The sequence below is a fragment of the Neovison vison genome, chromosome 6, assembly GCF_020171115.1.
Source record: "Neovison vison isolate M4711 chromosome 6, ASM_NN_V1, whole genome shotgun sequence".
In the NCBI taxonomy this organism is placed as follows: domain Eukaryota; kingdom Metazoa; phylum Chordata; class Mammalia; order Carnivora; family Mustelidae; genus Neogale; species Neogale vison.
In genome coordinates this window covers 206,370,806-206,392,783 of record NC_058096.1, presented here as the reverse complement: position 1 = coordinate 206,392,783, position 21,978 = coordinate 206,370,806, and the positions used below count along the sequence as shown (strand labels likewise).

At 61.0% G+C, this 21,978-nt stretch overlaps 2 protein-coding genes across 2 annotated transcripts in view; both read right to left on the bottom strand.

The window, feature by feature from the left end:
* Window positions 1-244: 244 nt before the first annotated feature.
* On the bottom strand, window positions 245-574 carry UCN2 (urocortin 2). The gene has a single exon (XM_044255279.1). It carries the CDS (start codon window positions 572-574, stop codon window positions 245-247), a length of 330 nt encoding a protein of 109 aa, XP_044111214.1.
* A 1,133-nt stretch (window positions 575-1,707) lies between these two features.
* The window catches only part of COL7A1 (collagen type VII alpha 1 chain), a 31,602-nt gene continuing 11,331 nt past the window's right edge, over window positions 1,708-21,978 (bottom strand). The window contains exons 36-119 of the mRNA XM_044253626.1: window positions 21,829-21,900; window positions 21,657-21,734; window positions 21,409-21,435; window positions 21,273-21,326; window positions 21,067-21,129; window positions 20,920-20,979; window positions 20,780-20,815; window positions 20,535-20,579; window positions 20,420-20,455; window positions 20,036-20,080; window positions 19,917-19,952; window positions 19,743-19,775; window positions 19,360-19,392; window positions 19,140-19,193; window positions 19,004-19,063; window positions 18,867-18,902; window positions 18,680-18,760; window positions 18,536-18,571; window positions 18,303-18,347; window positions 18,053-18,124; window positions 17,808-17,852; window positions 17,529-17,555; window positions 17,297-17,326; window positions 17,096-17,176; window positions 16,984-17,019; window positions 16,872-16,907; window positions 16,702-16,782; window positions 16,412-16,447; window positions 15,981-16,043; window positions 15,727-15,771; window positions 14,695-14,730; window positions 14,586-14,621; window positions 14,387-14,482; window positions 14,231-14,266; window positions 14,096-14,131; window positions 13,941-13,988; window positions 13,609-13,644; window positions 13,350-13,472; window positions 13,063-13,263; window positions 12,939-12,974; window positions 12,808-12,861; window positions 12,556-12,624; window positions 12,434-12,478; window positions 12,248-12,310; window positions 12,029-12,073; window positions 11,657-11,692; window positions 11,492-11,527; window positions 11,308-11,352; window positions 11,079-11,111; window positions 10,938-11,000; window positions 10,812-10,847; window positions 10,652-10,732; window positions 10,454-10,522; window positions 10,292-10,327; window positions 10,173-10,214; window positions 9,970-10,014; window positions 9,836-9,880; window positions 9,116-9,151; window positions 8,973-9,032; window positions 8,728-8,835; window positions 8,472-8,543; window positions 8,268-8,303; window positions 7,739-7,798; window positions 7,593-7,637; window positions 7,334-7,369; window positions 7,169-7,204; window positions 7,034-7,090; window positions 6,815-6,886; window positions 6,252-6,323; window positions 6,007-6,042; window positions 5,615-5,695; window positions 5,324-5,377; window positions 5,196-5,249; window positions 5,060-5,122; window positions 4,554-4,616; window positions 4,333-4,449; window positions 4,160-4,237; window positions 4,009-4,062; window positions 3,794-3,842; window positions 3,234-3,266; window positions 3,009-3,095; window positions 2,669-2,758; window positions 2,365-2,562; window positions 1,708-2,038 (exon numbers count right to left, since the gene is read on the bottom strand). Coding sequence (XP_044109561.1) covers window positions 2,022-2,038; window positions 2,365-2,562; window positions 2,669-2,758; window positions 3,009-3,095; window positions 3,234-3,266; window positions 3,794-3,842; window positions 4,009-4,062; window positions 4,160-4,237; window positions 4,333-4,449; window positions 4,554-4,616; window positions 5,060-5,122; window positions 5,196-5,249; window positions 5,324-5,377; window positions 5,615-5,695; window positions 6,007-6,042; window positions 6,252-6,323; window positions 6,815-6,886; window positions 7,034-7,090; window positions 7,169-7,204; window positions 7,334-7,369; window positions 7,593-7,637; window positions 7,739-7,798; window positions 8,268-8,303; window positions 8,472-8,543; window positions 8,728-8,835; window positions 8,973-9,032; window positions 9,116-9,151; window positions 9,836-9,880; window positions 9,970-10,014; window positions 10,173-10,214; window positions 10,292-10,327; window positions 10,454-10,522; window positions 10,652-10,732; window positions 10,812-10,847; window positions 10,938-11,000; window positions 11,079-11,111; window positions 11,308-11,352; window positions 11,492-11,527; window positions 11,657-11,692; window positions 12,029-12,073; window positions 12,248-12,310; window positions 12,434-12,478; window positions 12,556-12,624; window positions 12,808-12,861; window positions 12,939-12,974; window positions 13,063-13,263; window positions 13,350-13,472; window positions 13,609-13,644; window positions 13,941-13,988; window positions 14,096-14,131; window positions 14,231-14,266; window positions 14,387-14,482; window positions 14,586-14,621; window positions 14,695-14,730; window positions 15,727-15,771; window positions 15,981-16,043; window positions 16,412-16,447; window positions 16,702-16,782; window positions 16,872-16,907; window positions 16,984-17,019; window positions 17,096-17,176; window positions 17,297-17,326; window positions 17,529-17,555; window positions 17,808-17,852; window positions 18,053-18,124; window positions 18,303-18,347; window positions 18,536-18,571; window positions 18,680-18,760; window positions 18,867-18,902; window positions 19,004-19,063; window positions 19,140-19,193; window positions 19,360-19,392; window positions 19,743-19,775; window positions 19,917-19,952; window positions 20,036-20,080; window positions 20,420-20,455; window positions 20,535-20,579; window positions 20,780-20,815; window positions 20,920-20,979; window positions 21,067-21,129; window positions 21,273-21,326; window positions 21,409-21,435; window positions 21,657-21,734; window positions 21,829-21,900 — 4,773 coding nt within the window. The 3' untranslated portion in view covers window positions 1,708-2,021. The remainder of the gene's footprint in view (window positions 2,039-2,364; window positions 2,563-2,668; window positions 2,759-3,008; window positions 3,096-3,233; window positions 3,267-3,793; window positions 3,843-4,008; window positions 4,063-4,159; window positions 4,238-4,332; window positions 4,450-4,553; window positions 4,617-5,059; window positions 5,123-5,195; window positions 5,250-5,323; window positions 5,378-5,614; window positions 5,696-6,006; window positions 6,043-6,251; window positions 6,324-6,814; window positions 6,887-7,033; window positions 7,091-7,168; window positions 7,205-7,333; window positions 7,370-7,592; window positions 7,638-7,738; window positions 7,799-8,267; window positions 8,304-8,471; window positions 8,544-8,727; window positions 8,836-8,972; window positions 9,033-9,115; window positions 9,152-9,835; window positions 9,881-9,969; window positions 10,015-10,172; window positions 10,215-10,291; window positions 10,328-10,453; window positions 10,523-10,651; window positions 10,733-10,811; window positions 10,848-10,937; window positions 11,001-11,078; window positions 11,112-11,307; window positions 11,353-11,491; window positions 11,528-11,656; window positions 11,693-12,028; window positions 12,074-12,247; window positions 12,311-12,433; window positions 12,479-12,555; window positions 12,625-12,807; window positions 12,862-12,938; window positions 12,975-13,062; window positions 13,264-13,349; window positions 13,473-13,608; window positions 13,645-13,940; window positions 13,989-14,095; window positions 14,132-14,230; window positions 14,267-14,386; window positions 14,483-14,585; window positions 14,622-14,694; window positions 14,731-15,726; window positions 15,772-15,980; window positions 16,044-16,411; window positions 16,448-16,701; window positions 16,783-16,871; window positions 16,908-16,983; window positions 17,020-17,095; window positions 17,177-17,296; window positions 17,327-17,528; window positions 17,556-17,807; window positions 17,853-18,052; window positions 18,125-18,302; window positions 18,348-18,535; window positions 18,572-18,679; window positions 18,761-18,866; window positions 18,903-19,003; window positions 19,064-19,139; window positions 19,194-19,359; window positions 19,393-19,742; window positions 19,776-19,916; window positions 19,953-20,035; window positions 20,081-20,419; window positions 20,456-20,534; window positions 20,580-20,779; window positions 20,816-20,919; window positions 20,980-21,066; window positions 21,130-21,272; window positions 21,327-21,408; window positions 21,436-21,656; window positions 21,735-21,828; window positions 21,901-21,978) is intronic.

Sequence of the window (21,978 nt, the reverse complement as noted above, 5' to 3'; positions counted from 1 at the left end):
TGCAGGGCTCCAGGTGTGGCAAGACTCCATTTGGCCGCCCCCTAATCTGGCAACCTTCGGGGCTGTCCAGATACACCGTGGCTCTGAGAGGCACAGCTGTGATATGACACCACCTGGCAGTGACCCCACAGGGCGGTGGCCGGGTGCCCCATGCCCCAATGTAGTGCCGTCCTGCTCTGCTGCCGCCGCCTTCCAGGTCTCCTGATCCAGGGTGGCCCCATCATTGTGACCCCCACTCTCCAGCTCAGCGGCGGCCAACCTGGGCCAGGATGCGAGCATTGGTGGCAGCCCGCTCCCTCAAAGCTCTGGCCCGAGCCTGCTCCAGTAAGATCTGCAGGAGGCCAATGGGGACATCCAGTGAGAGGGTGATGCGGGGACCCGGGCGGGGGCCGGGGCTGGGGTAACCCCAAGCACTGGAGGGGCCTGCAGTGCTGGCTGAGGTGCTCTCCGAGGTCACGAGGTGGGGAGTGGCCTGGGAAGTGTTCTGGAAGGCTGGGAGAGGGGTCGCAGGGACAAGCAGGGCCCTGCCCCACGTCAGGACCATCAGCAACTGCAGAGGCCACCTGGTCATCATGTGGTCAGGCTGCGAGGGAAAAAGAGGCTCAGGGCAGGGGCTCTGGGCAGCCATGGCACATGGAAGGAGACAGATGGGGAAAGAGACAGAGATTAGAGAGGCCCCGCAAGGAAGGGAGAGAGATAGAAGAGACAGAGATGAAAGGGCTAGACAGCCAGAGTGAGACTGAGGAAATCAAGACAGAGCTAGGCAGAGCAGGGGCCAAGGAGATAAAGAGAGCACAGCTGGATCTAGATGTAGAGATAGAGATACTCTTGGGGAGGGGAACGGGAAAAGGGAGAAAGGAGAGGGAGGAGACAAACCAGAATAGAGGGAGACTGGAAGGAAAACATGATACAAATAGGGACGCGGGGGCACCTGGGTGGCTCAGTCAGTTAGACCTTCGGCTCAGGTCATGATCCAGGAGTCCTGGGATCGAGTCCCACGTTGAGCTCCCTGCTCAGCAGGGAGTCTGCTTCTCCCTCTCCCTTCGCCCCTCCCCCTGCTCGTGCACACATATTCTCTCTCAAATAAATAAATAAAATCTTAAAAAAAAAATAGGGATGCAGAGACACAGAGAGAACACAGAAGGGCAAAAGGGGAGCCCGAGTTCTGAGGGAGCCACAGATCCAGGACAGGGAAGAGCAGGAAGGGGGTCTTCAAGCCAGAGACTCCAAGGCCCCCTCAGGTCCAGAGACCTCCACCAGCCCAAATCCCAGATCCACTCAGCCCCCAAGGCCCTGCCCATCCCACCCAGAGCCACCCCAGTCCTACCAGCAGCAGCCTCCTCCAGGACAAGGTGGGGCCAACGGGGCTGCCCAGGCTGAGGCCAGGCCATGCGGTGCTGTGGTCCGGCCCTCTGCCCCTATCACGGCCCATTTATCTCTCGCAGCCCCCTGAGGTAGGAGCTGGGGCATGGCCCCTGGCAAGAAGCAGCCCCCCACCACTGACTCATCCCTTCCTGGGGGGCCGTGAGGACGTGTCCTCAATCCCCACTTGGTTTACGCCTTTCTGAGGACAAGTTGGGGACTGAGGGTCACAGGACAGAGGCCAGGGCCAGACAGAGTGACTGTGCACCCATGCAGGATAGTACTGACCTTCCAGGGCAAACCTGACCCCTGCCACCCCCATCTCCCCAAAGAGTCACAACAGGAGCCTTTTAAAACAGCAGCTTTAATGCCCCCCCCCAAATCAGCACCATGTCATCATAGGCCTGGGTCAAGGGGCGGGTCAGATGCAGTCACATCAGCTCCCTGCCCACAGCCACCCCCACACTGAGTCATCTGCTGGGGAGGCAGGAGCCACAATGGGGGTTTGTCCACAGGGGGGAAGGCTAGACCCACGGACCAAGTCACTGAAATAACGGACACGCTCATGCACGCTCACGTGCACACAGGCCTCTAGCACCAAGGGGAGGGACAGCAGGACTCCTCCAGGGGACGCTGAGTCTCAGCTGGTCATCTAGGCCTCAGCTCCGGGCAGCACCTGGGGCGGGGGGTGTGGCAAGTGGGGAGCTGCCTTCAGCCATCTGGCCTCACCCAGCACGTAGGCCCCAGAGAGCCACCGGGCAAAGGATTGGTGGGGCAGCTAGGGGCAGACAGGGGTGGGGTCTGACCTCATAGAGGGGATCCTCACTCAGATCCCTGGAGGAGGGAGCATGGAGGGGGCCCCACAGCGAGGGTTCTCAGTTCAGCTCCTTGGTCTGGGGATCTGTCCCAGGCCCCCCATCGGAGGGGGCTCCTGACCTGAGACCCTGACCAGGACCTGATCTGGGTGGGCTCAGTGTCCCAGGTGGAGGGGTAGGGCCATACCTGTTCCCTGGTTCTGGACCACGCGGGGTGGGCAGCGGCGCTCACAGGCCTCACGGGTCCCGAAACGGTTGGCATTCCCTCCACAGCCGCCATAGACAAAGGGGTGACAAGCTTCTGTGCCACCTGCCGCCACCCGATGGTACCAGCGCAGGGTGTAGGCCGTACAGGAGCCTTCGTCCAGCGGAAGCAAGCAGGGGTCTAGGGCCAGTGGGGGTCAGGGGGTCAGCAGGACCGGAAGCCGTCAGAGAGGGACTGGTGTCTATTGCCTGTCCCCAAACCCTTCTGGGCCGGCCTCCACTCTCACCAGCGCCAGCCGGAGCAGCTTCTGGGTCCTGGTACTCCTCCACGGAGTACTCAGAGTATTCGTACTCGTCGTCCTCAGGGGGCACCTGACCTGCACAGAGGGTGAGGGGTCCTGGGAGCGAGGCCGCCGCAGGGCCACATTCACACTGCTCAACCCTAGCCCTGGGGGCAGGGCGGCCAGCCCTGGTCTCCCACACATGTGCCGAGTCTGCGCTCTGCCCTCCGTGCTGCCCCATGCACGTGGCATTGCCCTGCATGCAGGAGCAATGCTGCATGAGTCTGCACCCCCACCACTGTGCACCGTGCACCGGGCCCTCCACCCCCCATCCAGCTGTCCTCACCTTCCTCCTCCGCATGAGAAACCCGGAGCACAGGCACGGCGTGGAGCTGGGGGCCTGCAGTGTCCGCAGCATAGCTAGGGAGGGGTCCTGGAGCAAGGGGCAAGGGCCGGGGGTCATAATGGTGGTCACCCAGCCAAGCCCCTGCTGAGTGGACCCAGGTGATGGGCACAGGAGGTCTGGGATGAGCAAAGTTCCGGGAGCAGAATATACCAGAAAATGACTCACGTGATCCAGATGCGATGAACTGGCCCTGGCAGGCTGGAGAGGGCAGAGGAGGGCAGGGACAGAGATAAGGACAGAGAGCAGGAGACAAAGATGGTACAGCGACAGGGGGAGAGACAGAGGGACACAGCCAGGGAGGCAGAGATGGACAAGAAGGACCGCAGGAGAGAGGGACAGAGAGACCGATGGAGAGAGAGAAAGAATGGGTAGGAAATAGAGAGAGAGGAAGGGGGACAGAGAGAGAGAGTCAGAAACCGCGGGGCGTGGAGAAGGTACGGGAGCAGTCAGACAGACGGACCGAAGCAGACAGAGCTTCATTCTCTGACGCCCAGCGGGCTGCTCCCACCTCCACCCTCTATGCACCGCCACACCGGGCTGCTAGGGACCCTATGGGAAAGTCCTGTCCGGAAGCACAGGCGTCCTTCTGCCTTTCTATCCATTTCTGTCCATCTCCTTGACTGCTCCAGCCCCCTAAGTTCTGGGGACCCTGCCTACCCCAGTCTAAGGGAGCTGGGATGGAGTAGGAACGGGACCCAGGAGGCTCTGGGCTGGGCCGCACTCACCGCAATGCTGACTCATCTCCTGACGCACCAAGCCTCGGATGTCACCCTCCTAGGAGCACAAGACCACAGGGGATCATGAGGCACCCATGGATCACGGGAGAGACAGGAGGCCCATGATCCAGGGAGCATGGAGAGGCAGCCCTGAGTCAGAGCCCCAGGCCCAGGGGGTCCTGGGTGCAGGAGGTGGGGCCCAAGCCACCCAGGCCTACACTTACCGTCAACGCGGCTTCTCCCTTCTCCCCGCGGGGCCCGGGGGGCCCTGGCCGCCCCTATGCACAATGGATGGGACCTGGCTGTGACCTCTGATCTTAAGGACGCCAGAGGTCACCCTGGTCTCCGGCCCTATGCCCAGGAATCCCCACTCACCTGCTCTCCTCTCTCTCCAGGGGTCCCAGGGGCTCCAGGGGCACCCACCACTCTCTCTCCAGGGGGACCTCGCTCACCCTATCAGACGCAAGGACCAAGAGACCAGTCAGAGACAGCAGAAGTCAGAAGTCGGGGAGGTTCAGGGGTCAGGAGTCAGACTCAGAGCTCTTTACCTTCTGGCCCTGAAGTCCTTCAGGACCTCTGGGACCAACACTGCCTGGTGGTCCAGGAGGACCACTAGAGCCATCACTGCCCCGAGGACCTGGGAAGCCCCCAGTTCCTGGGGGCCCCTGTGGAGAGACAGGTCAGGGTCAGTGATCAAAGCCCCCAAAGACGGAAGCACTTCCAGAAAGTACAGTCTCCTTAGCTTACCATAACCTTGGTCTTAACTTACCCGTTCCCCTTTCTCACCCTGGTCACCCTTGGGTCCCAGCTGCCCATCAAAGCCTCGATCACCCTGGGGATGGAAAGAAGCATGAGAGACCATCTGCCTTGACCTCCTCAGCTCAACAGCCACAAGCCCCTTGACCCAATGGCCACAATCTTCCATGCCCCAAGCACCTGTGACCCTACCCTCCCAGGACCCTCAGTCTGCCGTGCTCCCTGTGACCCCAACTTTACTATCATATCCCTTGTCTAATTTCACCTATTTTCTTTATATGGATGCTCCAGCCTCCCCTACTGCCCCCTAGCCCTGATACACATCTCACCATCTCCTCTTGTCCCTTCATCCTAAACCCCCACTGTGACCCCGACCTAAACCTCAAGACCAACCTCACTCTACCCCCCCCAATGTCCCAACTCTCTACAACCTTTTTGACATGAAACCCCCATCACCCTACTATGATCTTCCCTGCCCCATTCTGACCCCCTTACAACCACTGTTGAGAGATCCCATACCTTGGGACCGATCAGACCCTCCTTCCCAGGGGCCCCCGACTGGCCCGGCACCCCTGGCTCCCCCTAGGAAAGAGAAAACATGAGCTGGGCCCTGGCCCACCCATCCTCTTCCCGTCCCAGGTGCCCCCACACTCACCATATCGCCCTTGCGTCCTGCCAGCCCAGGGCGGCCTGGGGTACCAGGTTCTCCCTGTAGGCATCAGGTGGAGGGGTCAGACGGAAGCCCAGGCCCCGCAGCCACCCACATCCCCATCACCTCCATACCTTATCTCCCTTTTCTCCATCAAGGCCACAGGCTCCCTTTACCCCTCGTTCACCCTGTGGGGAAGAAGCAAATGGAAAAGTCACTTCCAGATAGATCACCTTATAACCAAACCCCTGATCACATACCCACTTTCCAAACTGGCCTCAGACACTCTGACCTCTGACCTTCCAATCCCTAACCTGATACCCCACATCTGATCCCAGATATCTGACCTCTGACCCCAGATACCTTGCCCTCCAACATCAACCCCCCCGCCCCGGCCAGGAAAACACCTCGGCCTCTCTTCCCACCTTGAGACCCCGGGGACCCATGAAGCCGATCTCTCCTTTGTCTCCCCGGACACCAGGGACTCCGTCCTTTCCTGGGAATCCCTGGTGAGGAGAGGGGTCAATATTAAGTCAAAGAAGTAGGGGGGGATCCAGAGGAATCATTCTGGATGAGAGGAACAGGGAACGTCATGGGGTGAGAGTTACTGCCGGAGGACAGAGCCGCTGCACGGGCAGGGCTTCCCGAGGGCAAAGGTCACCATGTGGGATCATCACAGCAGTTACTGTCAAGGTAGGGGGCCCCAGGCAGCATGAGGACACCATGAGAGCACCAGTCACTGTAAGGCCAAAGGCCACCACATGAGGACAGGGACCCTGTGGGGTAGAGCATCTCTGTGGGAGCGTGGGCGACTTACCGGGTCACCCGGGCTCCCTGCAATGCCAGGCTCACCCTGTGGGAAGCACAGATGGGGGAGGGCAGTCCTTCAGTGTGACTGTCCCCCATGACTCACGGGGACTCCCAGGCTGCACACAGATCCTATGTGAACACACATGCGGCCAACAGCAAGGGAGACGGGAAACCCTCCAACGATCAGAGGACACCCACAAGACAGATGTGTGTGATGGGTGGTTCCGGGTCTATGCCTGGGGTGGGGCTGACCTTGGGTCCCGTAAGTCCACGAGCTCCCAGCAACCCAGCTGAACCCTTGTCGCCAGGCTCTCCTTTGGTGCCCTGTGGGTGTGACCGGGAGAAGGGCACAATCAGGACCAGACCAGGCTGGGGTTTGGAGTATGACAGGAACCTGCCAGGTGAGGGGAGCTATAGCCAGAGCTGCTCCCACCCACTGCCCCCAGCGGGGCTCAGTTCTCAGCCCAGACTCTCAGATCTGTGTCCCTCCCTCCTACCACGGGGCCCCCAAACCCACCTGGAGTATCCCTGACCCCTGAGAAGCCCCTTGTCTGTTCCCAGAGGGCCTCTCCTTGAGCTACGTTCCACAGAGCTCCCTGGTGAACTCACATGGAGGTCCTTGACTCCTCCGGAGAGCCCCCATCCTCTCAGCCACCCCACAGCATCACTACAGCCTCCTGAACCCCCTTTCCTTTAACCCTTCCCCCAAAGCCCCCTATCCTCCCCTCTTATCTTCACAGACCCTCAACAGAGCCCCCACAGCCCATAGAAACCCTCTCCTGACCCTACAGAGTACCCCACCCTCTTCCCTGTACCTTTTCTCCAGGGTTCCCACTGTCTCCACGAGGTCCTTTGTCACCATCTATGCCTGGAAGCCCTCGTTCACCCTGGGTCGGGGGTCAGAAGTCAGGGTCGGGGGCTGGAGGGTTCTCACCATCTGAGCTTCGGCTCTCGGATCCCCTGGCCCAGCCCCCCGAGAAGCCCTTCCCACACCGAAGAGAGACCCAGTTTGGACATGGGCCAGATCTACTCACCATGTCCCCCTTGGCACCCCGTGGCCCTGGAGGCCCCACAGCCATGGCTGCGTCACCCTGAGTGGACAGGGGCTGTCAGAGGGGTCCAGAGCACCCTTAGTTGCTGCCTCTGCCCTCCCCTGTGCCCACGCTCACCTTGTCACCCTTTAGCCCTGAGGCTCCGGCGTCACCCTGTTGGGTGAAAAGTGTGAATCTCTCCAAAGCAGAGGGGTTCCAAGTCCCGAATTACAAGATCTAGCCCCACCCCCGCTCACCCCAGGGGCTCTTCCTCCCCCCCCCCCCCCCCCCCCCCGTCCTTACCTTCTCTCCACGCTCGCCCCGGCTGCCCGGGGGCCCCTGTATGAGAAGATAACAGTGAGCTAAGAGAATTCAGGGACATTAGAGGAGAGACAGCTAAGGGGGCAGGGGTAAGACCCAGGGGACCCAGGGGATAGGAGAGATAAAGGCCCAGAGAGTACATAAAAAGTGTCAGAGGGCTACAGAACGTGTTCCAAGGGCACAGAGGGTACAGGCAGGGGACAGAAGGCACATCGCTGGCACTTTCCCCAAGGGTACCCACCATGAGTCCTCGGGGTCCCTCCAGGCCGGGCCGGCCATCTTCACCCTGGAAGGTGACATTAATTAAGTTCATTGACTCAGAAGTTGGAAATCCGAAGTGAGAGCTGTGCTAAAGGGAGCCGTGGCTGCAGAGTGGGACATACATACCCGGACACCTGGTTCCCCACGCTCGCCGCGGGCCCCGGGCAGACCTGCTCCAGGGTCTCCCTGGAGAACAAGAGGGTACCGGGGATATCCAAAGGGAATCAGTGGGGGACAGAGGGGGACAGAGAGGGTGATGGGGGTCAGTGGAGGTGGGAGGGGGTGACGGGGGTCAGTGGAGGTTGCAGGAGGTGATAGGGGTCAGTGGAGGCGGAAGGGGGTGATGGGTCTCAGTGTAGGTTGTAGGGGTGATGGGGGTCAGTGGAGATTGTAGGGGTGAGGGGGTCAGTGGAGGCAGAAGGGATAACAGGGATCAGTGGAGGCAGGAGGGGTGATGGGGGTTAGTGGAGGTTGTAGGGGTGACAGGTCAGTGAGGTTGGGGGTGACGGGGGTTAGTGGAGGCAGGAGGGGAGGATGGGGTTCAGTGGAGGCAGGAGGGGTAATGTGGGTCAGTGGAGGTTGCAGGGGTGATGGGGGTCAGCAGAGGTATGGGGGTTGATGGATACAGGGGAGCCAGCAGCCTTGTCCCATCTACCTTGTCTCCTTTGAGTCCAGAGGCCCCGGGAACTCCCTGCGGGCAGAATAAGGTAAGGGTTCTGTGCCCCTCAAAGGCACACACACACACACACACACACACACACACACACACCCAGACATGCAGTGTGTCCTGGTCCCCATGTGTACAGACCCCAACCCACAGGAATCAAGACACATGGGACGTTGGGGCTCTTCTACTCACCGTTGACCCTGGTGGTCCAGGTGGCCCTAAGGGACCTGGGGCTCCCTCTCTCCCAGGGAGACCTGCCAGACCCTAATGGAACAATGAAGGAAAGCAGCAGAGGGTGACTTGGGGACCTTCCTCCCCCTTGGCCCCTCCAAGACTGGGAGCCCCCGAGGCAGGGCCTGGGCCCCCTTCTCTTCACCTGCTCACCCACTACCAGATTCAGAGGTCCTGAACTCACCAAGTCCCTACAAGCTGCTCCCAGCATGCTTACCCGCTCTCCACTGGGGCCTGGCTGACCCATCTCTCCTCGAGGGCCTGTCTGACCGGGGAATCCGACAACACCAGGAGCACCGGGGGGGCCGGGAGGGCCCACATCTCCCTGGAACAGAGACAGCAGAGGGAGGCGTGGTCCCCACAGGACTCCTTTCCAGAACTAGCCCCCGAGCGCAGTCTTCTTCACCCTTCCAGCGCGTTCCCTGCCCACTGCCCACCACTGGAGATGGGACATCAACTTACCTTCAGACCTAGAGGACCAGCTGGCCCAGGGGGGCCCTGGACCCCCACTCCTGGGTCACCCTTCAAGGGAGAGAAGAGTCAGGTCAGGCCCAGGGAGTCTCAGGAACATGACCTCCACCAGAGACACTACAGGGTACACGTACCTTATTACCCTTGAGTCCAGGAGCCCCTTTTTGACCCTAAAATAGTGGAATAAACAGCACTTAAGAGGAGGAACATGAACCCAGAGCTGAGACGTGGCCCAAGAATATTCCCAGGGCCGCTTAGATGTGCTCCTGGAGACACAGGACTCAGACATGTACACAAGGACTGACTCACAGGAGCTCAGAGGTGACCATGGTGAGGGCACAGAGGGCAGCTCAGCTGTGAGCACAGATACAGGGGAGTTTGGGCCTGACTACAGACATGTAGTGCTCACACAGGACCAGGGGCTTGGGGACCTCAGATGTGAGCACGGATGGGACATCCGAGGAGCACGCCAGCGCAGGAACTCAGAGCCACCCCAGTGCAGGGAGCTGAGAGCCAGAACTCCAGGGCTGGGGGACCCAGGAAGCATAAGCAGGTGACCAAGGAGAAGCCCCCAGGAACTGTGCTGTGTCCTGAGCCTGGTGGCAGTGAATAGGAACCACACACATGCGCTCAGACACACCGAGGAGCAGGAGACCGGAAACAGGCACCAGGAAGCAAAGATGGCGCCCCCACCCCCCTACCCTGGGAGCATGGAAGCCAAGAAAACTGAACCCTGTGTGCCCCCAGGAGCAGGATCCTGAATGCTGGCAGGTGCACAGGCCTGGGAATGCAGCCTCAGGTCCACAACTGCACTCCTCCTCCCAAGCTCAGACTTGCCCAGACCCCAGACTCACATCTTCCCCAGGGTCTCCAGGCTCCCCTGCACGGCCAGCTTCACCCTGCATAGAAAGGGTGGTAAGGGGGTCTAGCCACCTGACCTGGCCCCCCTCGACCCAGTGCTCTGGCCCTTGGGCTGGGCCCAGCTCACCTTCTCACCCCGAGGCCCTGGCAGTCCTCGGTCACCTTTGGCCCCCTGTAGAGAAGGGACAGGAAACAACATGGGCACTGGGGTCACTGATAGAGGATACTCAAGGAAGGAGGCACGAAGCCCAGGGTCAAATGCAACCCTTATTACGGAAGCCGAGGGTCACGTGGATGGGTGAACAATGCTGTTGGAGGCTCAACACTCACCGGTTCTCCTACCAGGTCTCCCGCGAAGCCTCCAGGCGCTCCCTGATATGGGACATGGGTCAGGCAGATGCCTCGGCCTCGAGCACTTGGCCCCTCCCCCAGGCCTCCCCCACACTCACCTTCTCTCCCTTTGCTCCAGGGAGCCCGACCACAGCCTGCGGAGAATGCCCAGTGAGTTACCTCCTCCCCTGCCTTCTCCCCGACCCCATATGCCATCCAGGATGGGAGGCCGGCACTAGACATGGTGAGGCACAGAGGATCGGGGTCAGGGTCAGGATCACCTGTCCAGGAGCCCCCATGGGTCCAGGCTCTCCTTTAGGTCCAACAGGGCCGGGCAGACCTGGTGACCCCTGTGACAGAGCAGAGAGAAGGACTCAGGGCCTCCCCCCCAACCCTGGTCCTGGGGCCCTGTTCTTCTCACCCTCCCCGCATAGGCACCCATCACAAGCCTGAAGCGAACCTCCCCCTGGAACACACACCGGCACGCCAGGAGCTCCTCTGTCCCCATCTTTTCCGCCAGTACCATCACGACCTGGGGCTCCCGGCTTTCCTGTCTCCCCCTGCGAAGGAGGAGCTCTGTCAGGGGCCTGCCTGCCAACTCGTGACCCCTGGAGCCCGGCCTCGACCCCCAGGACTCACCACTTGTCCGGGCAAACCTGGCGCCCCCTGAGGACCCTGAGGGAGACAAGTCAGATGTGAGGGGGACAGGGGAGAACGTGGGACTCAGAGGGCAGGACACGGTGTCCCTGCAGGGACCTCACTCACCACCAAGCCTGAAGGTCCAGGAGGGCCAGGAAGTCCCACGGCTCCAGTGGGTCCAGGCAGACCCTGGGCGAAGAAAGAATTCAGAGAGAGGCCTATGCACCCAGCTTCCTGTGGCTCTCACCCATGACCTGGGCCACTCACCCGTCCCGGTGGTCCCGTCTCTCCGGGCTCCCCCTGCCAAAAACCCAGAGAACACATCACCCACAGAAGGATAAGAGGCTCCTCAGTCCCTGTCCATGAGCAAAGGCCCCAGGGAGAGGACACCGTGGTGCTCAGCCCCACTGCAGGGCGACAACATCCCTGGTGTGGAGCCGGCTCCGATGACCCGCCTCTTCGTATCAGCCACACACCTGCACATCCCCGTACTCACCTTCAGGCCAGAAGGACCCTGGGGTCCTGCGGGACCAGCAAGGCCCTAGAAAAAAGTAATAAGACCAGGGGACAGGGTCAGAGTTATCCGTCCAGGCTTGGGGAGTCACACAGACGAGGCCAGGCGCATCAGTGGGGACCAACGCCCAGCCCACCCCACCAGGCCGTGCTCTCCTGTGACTCACCGGGGCACCGGGCGGCCCAGGGTCTCCATGGCCACCCTGTTGGAGAGAGAAGGAGTCCGATGGGGGAGAGCCAGTGCCAGCCCACCAAGGAAACTCAGGAAGTACATCCCTTGTCGGATGGGGTAGGATGGGGGCAGGAGCAGGGGAGGATGCAAGGGTACTTACCGCTGGGCCAGGGGTCCCCCTCGGACCTTGCAAACCCTGGATAGAGAAGGGGGCTGCTGAGCCTCACTCTGGGTCCCACCTTCTGGAGCCTACCTGTAGGCTGCCACCTTCCCCCCAAGGTGTAGATCACCCCGCACCTCGCACCCAAGGACTGTTCCTCAGGGATAATACATACTGGCCTACACACACACACACACACACACACACACACACACACACACACAGAGATGTCACACGTCTGCACTCACGCCCAGGCTCGTGGTCACGACGCCCCTGTCACTAGTGACATGTGCCCAGAGCAGCCAGCACAGGGCACAGAGCGGCTGTCCCCGGGAGCCCAGGCCGGGCTGCACCGCCCCCACCCCCACTTACCGGCTTCCCTTCGGGTCCAGCCACCCCACGCTCTCCCGGTAGGCCCTGGAGAGAACAGATTTAAGGCCACACGGTCCCTCTTCATTTCCCCATCCGGCACTCCCCCAGACAGTCCCAGGCAGTGCAGACTCCCGGCCAGACTGCACTGCAAGAGACTGGGGCTGGCACAGGCCAGGCTGGCGGAGGGGTTTGGGGGGCTGGGCCATGGCGCAGACTCACCGGGTTGCCATCAAGACCCCTCTGTCCAGGCTCTCCCCGGTCTCCCTTGAGGCCCGGCACACCCTGCAAGGAGAAAGGCAGGCCTGAGCCCCTAGTCACTACCGTGCACCCACGCACAGGCCACCCCTCGTGGGCTCCCTTAAAGGAACGGATAGCATGGTGTGGGGTGGGGGGGGCAGGCCTCACCCGGTCTCCCTTGGGGCCCCGGTCGCCATCGCTGCCTGGCTCCCCCTGTAGGGATGACACAGTCAAGCTAGGCCCTGGTGCCAGGGCAGAGGGCGGGCCCCCAACTGATCCCACACACTGACCTTGGCGCCCTTGAATCCAGGGGGTCCTTGCATTCCAGAGAGTCCTGGCCCTGGCTCCTCCCCAACCACCTACACATACAAGGTCACAAGGGAGAGAGGCATCTGTCCCAGAGTCACGGAGGGGTCATCCCTGCTCGCAGGATCCCACAGTGGTTTGGGGCAGAGACACCACATGGAGCTTCTGGGGCCTGAGTTAATGGTGGCCTCGTGGTACCCAGAGTCACAGGCCTAGGGCAGGGCTGGGCTGATCACCTTGGGGCCAGGGGGCCCAGGAGGTCCAGGGAGGCCAGGAGGGCCGTCTCTCCCCTGCGGAGAAGAAGGAAATGGCAGGGCTGTCCCAGCACAGCGCAGGCAGTCCTGCCCTGGAAGCTTCCTCAGCTCACCTGTTCTCCGCGTTCTCCTTTCTCTCCCCGCTCTCCCTGAGATGCAAACATCGGAGCCATGTCAGGGGGCGCCCAGCTCCTCCTGGGCCCACATCCCCAGCCCTCCTTGGCTAGCCTCACTCACCCTCTCTCCTGGCCTCCCTGCCTCCCCCGTGCCCCCAGCCCGGCCTGGGAGCCCAGGAATGCCAGGCTTTCCTGGCTCCCCAGCAAGGCCGGGAGGTCCGGGGGGGCCCCTTTCTCCAAGGGCTAGGCCTGGTGGCCCCTGAGGGCCAGGGTCTCCGCGATCTCCCTTCAGGCCGCGTTCTCCAGAGAAGCCGGTGGGGCCCTGGGTTAACAGAAGAGTGAATGTGTGGCCAGCTGCGCAATGATGCCGTCCCCAGGGCGCCCCCGCCAACCCGTGGACACACACACCTCCTTGCCAGGGGGTCCCCGCTCGCCTGGCTCCCCCTTAGGGCCGCGGCGCCGCTCAGAAATGGGCAGGAAGCTGCCGGAGCTCTCATTCCAGGTCTCCGTGATCTCCCGCAGGGTAGACGTCTGAGTGATGGCAAGGGCTTGGGGAAACAGGGCCTGACCCTGCACCCACCCAGGTTCCCCCCGCTCGGCCATGTGGGCGCCACTAGCTCCGTGGGGCTTCCCATGCGTCCCCACTCCCAGCCCCCAAACAACCTACCTTGATGCCAATCGTTTCCAGCAACCGCTCCACATTCTGGGGACAGAAGCTGGGGTGAGGCGCGGCCCTCAGAGAAACTTCCATACCTTCTTCCCCAGGCCTCTGGCCCACAGGACTCTTTAGCACTGGTGCAGGTGACCTGGGGCTCTAGAAGCCCCTCCCTGGCATGTCCCCATTGCCCAGCACCCCGAATGTCGGCTGTGGGAACCCCAGGAGGGCAGGGGACTGAGCGCACAGCACAGAACCGGTGGGGCCTCGTGGCACGGGGGAGCGGGGAGGGGCGGCTCCCTCACGCCTGCAGCTTCGAGTTAGGGTCCTGAGGCTTCACTCACCCCTACGCTCCCGGGATCTCCTCTCAGGCCGCGCTCTCCAGGGAGGCCCTGGAGACACCAAGAGACAAGCTGCTGGACCCAGTTTCTGGGGGAAATGTGTGTGCCTAGCTGTGAGCTTCAGCTGCCTAGACACGTGAAAAAGGTAGGGACCTCACCTGTTCCCCTTTGGGTCCAGTCTCCCCACGGTCACCCTGAGAAGGAAGAATGATCAGGTGGGAGAAATGCCCCAACCTTGCTTAGCCTTCACGATGCCCCTGACCCACCATATGCACCATATGCACCACACTCACCTTGGGGCCTGCGTTTCCTGGGACCCCAGGAAAACCCTGAGATAGGACAGAACACAAAGCGGTCACACAGGATCACAGCATCCCGGGAGGGTGTCTGGCGGGAGCATAATGGCCCCTGTCACTCCCAAGTCCTGGAACTCCCCTCTTGGTACTCACCTGCCCAGAGGGGCCCATCTGCCCTGGGAGGCCTGGGGGGCCCTGGAGTCCCGGGCTACCAGGAGCGCCACGCTCACCCTTGGGACCATCGCGACCCTGTGGAGGACACAGCCAGCATCAGGACCCCGAGACCCTGGGGTCTGCAAGACACTGCAGAGTCGGGATCTGGGGTCAGATTGCAAAAGAATCCAGCACTCACCTCTCTCCCAGGGGCGCCCGAATCTCCCCTTTCTCCCTGAGGAAGACAAGAGCGCTTTACACAGGGCCCTAACCTGGGGCCCAATCAGACTCCACGTGAGGGGCTTTACCTTCCTCCCATCTTCTCCAGGGTCTCCAGGTTCTCCCTGTGGGCAGAAGATTCACATCAGCCCCCAAATTCACTTTCATTGCTGTCTGGCTGAAAGACACTGGCATGGCGGGCCTCAGGTGACCATATGTCTGGGCCGGTAGTTCCAAGCCTCCGTGTGGCTCAGAGCAGGGCCTGTGACCATCTGAGTGCACTGTGGCACTCGGAGGGCACACCTATGGGGCTCTGCTCACCTCGCAGGTAACTGCCCATGGCCTCTGTCTCTGGCTTTCCAGAAGTAGCTCCACATCTATGTGCCTCTGGACATGTGTGTGCACGTGTATGCGTTAGCGTGTGTAGCCTTGCATGGGTCTGTCTGTGTGTCCTGGCAGGTGACCCTTAGTAGGTGTTTTTGTCTGTCTGCACACCTTCACCCACGTCTACATATGGCCACATACATGTTTATGTGGGATAGACGTGTGTCCGCGTGTCCCTGGTGCCTTGAGAATCATCTGTATGTCCCAGGATCTGCCCGCAAGTCTTATGTGTGTCATCTCGATACTTCTGGCCATACACGTACAAGTGACCATGGATATAACTGCGTGTGGCACACGCCAGAGCCTTGGATGTGTGTCTCACCATACTTCAACGCAAGTCCACGTGTGGCCCGGGTTCCACATATGTCTCGGCACCTATGTGGGCTGGGTGAAGGTGTCTGCGTGCCAATACGTCTCCAAGTATCCCTGAACATGGCTTCACACCAGTACGTCTGCACCCCTCCGTCTGTGCCCGTGGCTCTTGGCCTGTGCCCGTGGCTGTGTGTGATCGTGGCAGCTGTCAGCCCATCTGGGCATCGGTTAGCACAGCCCCATGGCTCACCATCTGTAAGACTGCATGCGTGTGCACGTGGAGGTGTGTTTCAGGGAGTATGTGTGGGTCCGGGGTAGGACCGTGGGCGTGGACGCATCTCAGCAGGGGCCTTAGTGTGTGGCCCATGTGTGTCTGCACACCTGGGCTGTGTGCACCCGTCCCTGTGTCTGCTCTGGACACTCACGTTTTTCCCGTTCAGGCCAGGCTTGCCGTCCTCTCCGGGCTTTCCCTGTGGGGACAGATCACTGATCAGGAGTCAGGGCCTGGGGGAGGGAAGGAAGGGGGCGCCCTGCTGGCGCAATTGGTAGTGTGTGACTCTTGAACTCAGAATCATGAATTCAAGTCCCACCGGGGGGTATAGGGATTCCTGAGGTCATTTAAAGACATACGTAAATGAACTTTAAAAAAAGAAAGGGTACCATGAAGTCTCAGTCTCACCTGGGCTCCAGGGGGGCCAGGCGGGCCAGGGGGGCCATGTTCTCCTCGGAGGCCCGGAAGGCCCTGGAAAAAGTCTTTGCTAGGACCAAAAGAGCCACTAAGAGAGCCCCCAAAGCACACCCGTGGACTGGGGAGGACCCCACTGAGATCCTCCTTGAGGGCAGAGACCCCTAAAATTTGGAGGTTTCATTGAGAACCCCTGAGGCAGAGACCCCATTGGTTAGGGGTCCCCTGCTAAAACTCCCCAGGGAAGAACCTCCAGGACTTGGGGGACCTCCTCAGGCTAAGGCAGAGAAGGTCAGAAAGCTGGACCCTGCTAGAGCCTGCCTGCCAGGGACAGGGCTGGACCAGCTCCCACTGCTCCCACTGACGCTGCGACATGATGACCAGACCCTGAGCTGCCCTCCGTCCTGACATCTCCCGTCACTTACGTCTCTCCCTGGGTCTCCAGCTTTGCCCGTAGCACCCTGAGGAGAGACTCAAAGTCAGGGAGTCTGCAGTGATCGCGGGCTCAGGAGGACCACCCGCTGACACGGCCACTAGTTCCTGTGAACTCGGGGCCCGAGGGGCACTCACACCCCCTATCCGGGAGGGGTCTAGGAGAAGCCACAAATACCCCATCTGTCCCCAGAGCTCATCAAGAACAAGAAGACCCAGATGAGGCTGGGGTCACGTGAACAGGGAAGGGGGGCATGACCAGGCAATGACCATCACAACTCACGTTCAGCCCAGGGGGGCCAGGGGCTCCTGGTTTCCCGTCTAGCCCACCACGGCCATCTAGGCCAGGTGGACCCCGATCACCCTGAGGAAAACAGAGAGGTAAGAGGCCACAAAGGATAAGACAGACCTAAGAGCCTGACTCACGGCTAAAAACCTTCCCTGCCCTCTCACCTTCTCTCCTGCTGGGCCTCGGACACCTGGGTCTCCCTGGGGAGAATAAGGTCAGATGAGGGGTGAGGGGAGGAGGGGGACTGAAGCTGCTGGGACAAAGAGCATCACTCACCTGCGGGCCTGGGGGCCCCCGAAGTCCACTGACACCCTGAGGATAAGGGGAGGAAGAAATCAGACCAGGCCTTCCCAGACCCACACTTCCTCCAGGGACCAATCACACTCACCCTCTCCCCAGAGGCTCCAGGGGGGCCTGGGTCACCCTTGGGTCCTCGAGGACCCTCCTGTCCACGGTCCCCAGGTTCTCCCTGTGGCAGAGACAAGCTTGTTGAAGGAACAGCCCTACGGTCGCAGGCACGGCCGGCTGTGGAGGCACTGAGATGCTTCCTGTGCTCCAAGCCCCGCTCCAGACCCCCGGACCCTGATACCTTCTCTCCAGCTCCAAGTCCGGGCTCCACCTGTCAGGAGGAATAGCCTGTGAATGGTTCAAGAAGGAGGAGCAGGGCCAGTGAGGGGCTGTGGGATCAGCGGAGCTATCAGGAGGCCATGGGGGACACGGGAGCCATCCCATCCCACTGGAAGGAGTGAAGGGACACCACACAGCATCAACAGGGGCAGGCAAGGGAGAGGACAGTGGACCAGACTCAGCTCTACCCTTACCAGCCGTCCAGGGAGTCCTGGGGGACCCTGGGGAAGGAAATGATTATGGGCAATAAGGAGCTCCAAGGTCCCAGGGCATAGCTCAGCTCTGCCCCAGCCTCAATTCTGCTCCTAGATTCCCTGAAGCACCCCCATGCCAAGCCCCAGAAGGCAGGTCGGGCCCGAAGGTGGCCATCAGTGCTCCCCACCTTGACCTTCAGGGCCCTTACATGGTCCCTGACCAGATCAAACACTGGAAATCTGCATTCCTCCAGAGCCCAGGACACTGGCACTACTCACTGGCTCCCCGCGGTCCCCCTTGGGTCCAGATGGTCCAGGACTCCCCTGCAGAGAGTCAGGGCGTCAGGATCATCAAGATAACTGGCAGTTTCAGGGAGTTTGGGGCACAAACTGAGGACTCATGGGGATCCTGGAGGCCTTTGGGGGTTGTGATGAAGGGGTCCCAGCAAATTGTGAGGACCTAGCATTGTAGGGTTGGGCTGGGAACCAGATGGTTGGAGTTGGGGTCAGGGGTTAGGACTCACGTTTCGTCCATCCTCTCCCGGATCTCCTTGGTCTCCCTTCTCACCCACAGGCCCCCGAGCTCCAGGTGCCCCCTGGGAAGAGCAGCTGGCCTGAGACAGGCCCTCCCAGCATGTCGCAGGCTTCCCATGACCCACCCCCCCATTCTGCCCCAGGTTCCCCATCACCCCCAAACCATGCCAGAGTTTCCCATCACCCCATGCCTCCTTCCAGACTCTCCAGCACCCCCTCACTTCGCCCTGCCAGCCTCACCCGAAGGCCACGCTCGCCAGCTTTTCCAGGCAAACCTGGATCACCCTGGTGACGGAGAGAAACCACACTGAGCGGGTGGTGAGTTGGACTCAAACTGACTCGGGGAAAAGGGGCAGAGAAGAGCCTGGCCCCAGCTGGACAGCAAGCAGGGGAATGGACTGAATGACCTGGTGGTGCCCCCTGCCCAGTGGGATCCTAGTTCAAGGGTAGGGGTTCGTGGGAAGGAGTCTCACCGGGGGGCCCTCGTCACCTTTCTCTCCAACTTCACCCTGTGAGACAGGAGAATTAGCCCCGGTCCCCAGATTCCCCCATGAAGCTGACAACACCCTACTCCCCTGTCCCTCAGAAACCCCCTCCCCCAACTCCAGCTTTCTTACGTCTCGTCCTCGGGGGCCAACAGGTCCTGGGGAGCCAGGCCTCCCCGGATCTCCCTTCTCTCCAGGAGGCCCCAAGTCACCCTGTGGAGGAGGCAGAAGTGAGGTGACCGGGACGCAGGTAGCAGCCAACTCTTGGGGGGTGGTAACCCCAGAAACCTCCAGGTTACCCAAGGTCACAGGTACTCACCGGGGGTCCTGCTCTTCCGGTGAGGCCAATGGGACCCTGCAGGGCATGGAAGGGGGGTACGGGACTCATTTGGAGCTCTCAGGTACTACCTCATCTCCTCCTATCACACCCCCCCACCCAATCCCACATTTACTCACCCGGTCTCCAGGGTCTCCCTTGGGGCCAGGGTCTCCAGGAAGAACTGAGCCGGGTGGACCCTGGGTCGGAAAGATCAGAAGTCAGGCAGCACGGCCTTCACCTGCCTGACCCCCTAGACACTGTCCCCTCACTTACCCGCTCCCCTTTGACTCCTGCTGCTCCTCTGGGCCCAGGGGGCCCCACATCTCCCTAGAGGTGACAAAGGCCATCAACCATCAGCACCAGCCCCAAGTCCCATGAACCATGCCCCACCGCCGCCCTGATCCAGCAATCCTGCCCCTCAGGGGTCTCCGGCAGGCCCTATGACCTTGACCTCAACCCTGTGTCAGCCTCCTTTCCCTCTTGCCAAAATTACCTTTTCTCCTTTGGCCCCGGCACCATCAGGTCCCTGAAAACAAATAGGACAGACACGCTTGGCCACACCTGGGCACTGCAATACTGTGACTAACAGGGGATGGGATATATCGAACTACAAGTCACAGAGCTCGTCTCTGTCCCGATGTCTCTGCCCGGCTGGGAGCCAGGCAGGGGTTACACGGAGCCAATGACCTACGTGATGGTCACAGGGTCACAGGTGACAGCCAGGAGTCAGGAGGTGTGTTACAGCATAAGGAGAGTCACAGAGCTCTTAGCTTGCCCAGGGCTCCAAGGTTACGGGGTCCTGGCCTGGAACACTGGTCTACATGCAGGCCAGTGTGCAAGGAGCTGTGCCCAAAGTCCCATCCACCCTTTGCTCACCACTCCAGGGTCCCCAGGGCGACCAGGCTCCCCCTGTGGAAAAAGGACAGAGGCAGGGATGGGTCAGAGACCCACCTAGGAATCCACATTCCCAATGTCCCACCTACTGAAATCCCTAGTATAGAGCAGGGGTGGGAGGGCGGGGAGAGGACCAGCCCCCAGGCAATGACCCACCTTCTCTCCTCGGCGGCCAGCGGGTCCCGGTGGCCCCTGCATATGGAAACAGTGTGAAGCCAGAGTGGGAGGAACATGTGAAAAGCCCTCTCCCAGTCCCACCACGGTCACAGACTCACTTCGGGCCCCTCGGGTCCAGGACGTCCAGCCACTCCGGGCAGGCCCTGGGGAAGAAGAGCGCACATGCTGGTCCAGGGGGTGGGGGCGGGAGATGGTGGCAAACAAGGGCTAGAGACTGCAAGGGTGCTGGAGAGAGGGTGCGAAAGGCCAGGATTCAGGTGGCAGAGGGACGACAGAGACCATGTCAGTGGAAGTCAAGGTCAGTTCAGTAGAGTCAAGAAGTTCAAAGCAGGCCCCAGGGCTTGAGAGTTAGAGCCTGCATGAGCAGCAATTACGTGAGCAGAGGTGGAGGGGCAGGGGGAGTCTAGGCTGAGAAGTCAGAAGCAGGAAGGGGCACAGAACTCGAGTCAGCTGGACACTGGCTTTGGGGTCAGAGGGCTCACCTGGGGTCCCACTGGGCCGGGGGATCCACGTTCACCCTGATGGAACAGGATAGCTCAGAGCTGAGTCTGACCCCAGAGCCTCTGGGGCCCAGAGAGACCCCTGGGGTGCACTCACCTTCTCTCCGGCCTCACCCACAGCCCCTTTCAGTCCTCTGTCACCCTAAGGGGAGACAGGGAGGGTGCCTTGACTGTCAAACCCTAGAGAAGGTGTCTCAACCTCTAGCCATCCTGCCCTGGAAGCCACAGCCTCTGACCTGGTGAGAATCCTCTTCTCCTGACCCCCCCCACAGCCCCCAGACCTACAGCAGTCCCTACCCAGTGTGTCACGTTCCACACCTGACCCCCCAAAACGGCACTTACTTTGGGGCCAATGTCTCCAGGAGGTCCTCGTAGGCCCTAGGAGGGGTTCAGAGATTTGGGTTTGGGCATAAGGAGAGCATAGACGGTGGGAGGCCAAGGCAGCTGGGGCCACCCCTCGGAACCCTTGCCCCTACACTCACCCGCTCACCCGGGCTCCCAGGTTGTCCTGGGAGACCTGGGGCTCCATCCTCACAGTCACCCTGAAGGAGAAACAGGTGAGTAGAAGACCCTGCCCCTGCCCCCGCCCCCACCCCAGAACTGGGACACCAAGGGGTCAGGCTTCCTACTTTTTCTCCTTTCTCTCCGGAGGGGCCAACTGGGCCTTGGGGTCCGGGGTTTCCAGGAAGACCCTAGGAGAAAGTGGATAAAAATGTGAGCCCCAAACCGTGAGGGCTAGCACCCCCCCACCACTCCCCAGCGGAGCCCCAGCCCCAGGATCCACACCCCTGGGCATGGCCCCAAGCTCCCCAGCAGAGCCTCAGAGCTCCCTTACCGGCAGCCCAGGCTCGCCTGGACCAGTGCCGCCATCACCTGGTCCTGGAGGGCCCTGAGACAGAATAGCAGGTGAGATGACAACCAAGCAGAATCAAATACCAAGCCACCCCCAGGACACTTTGCCCCTCACTTACCCGCTCCCCACGATCGCCTTTGTCACCCTGAAAGACAGATCATGGCCCCATGACCCTGGACTACAGCTCCACTCCCCAATGTAAGGGGAAAGGTGAAGGTCAGGGACAAATCAGATCACGAAGGTCATGGGGGCACCGAGGAGTCATTGGGCGCTAAGGAGTAAGAGTGGCCAGTAGGGTTCAAATAGGGTCACTAAATCACTAGGGCACACAGAGGTCATGAAACCATACAGGGGTCATGTTGTCACCTTCACGGCCATTCCAGGGAGTCCTGGAAGCCCCTGGGGTCCTGGGTCCCCCAGTGGGCCACGGGATCCAGGAAGGCCCTGATGAAAGAGATAAAGTGTAAAGTATGCCCCCACGGACCCCTGCTCCCACCCTGCCTTCCTTTGGTCCCCCACCACACATCCTGGAACTTACTGGAGGTCCGCGGTCCCCTTTCTGCCCAGGAAGTCCTGGGCCCTCGCCTCCAGTGACTCGTCCAGGCTCTCCCTGCAGGACAGAAAGCAGTGGACAGGATTCAGGGTATGGGAGCCTTGAGGTGGGAGAAGCCCCTCGAGGGGCCTCAGC

Excerpts from the sequence above, each read along its gene's own strand:
- UCN2 (XM_044255279.1), bottom strand. The coding sequence starts at position 574 with ATGATGACCAGGTGGCCTCTGCAGTTGCTGATGGTCCTGACGTGGGGC.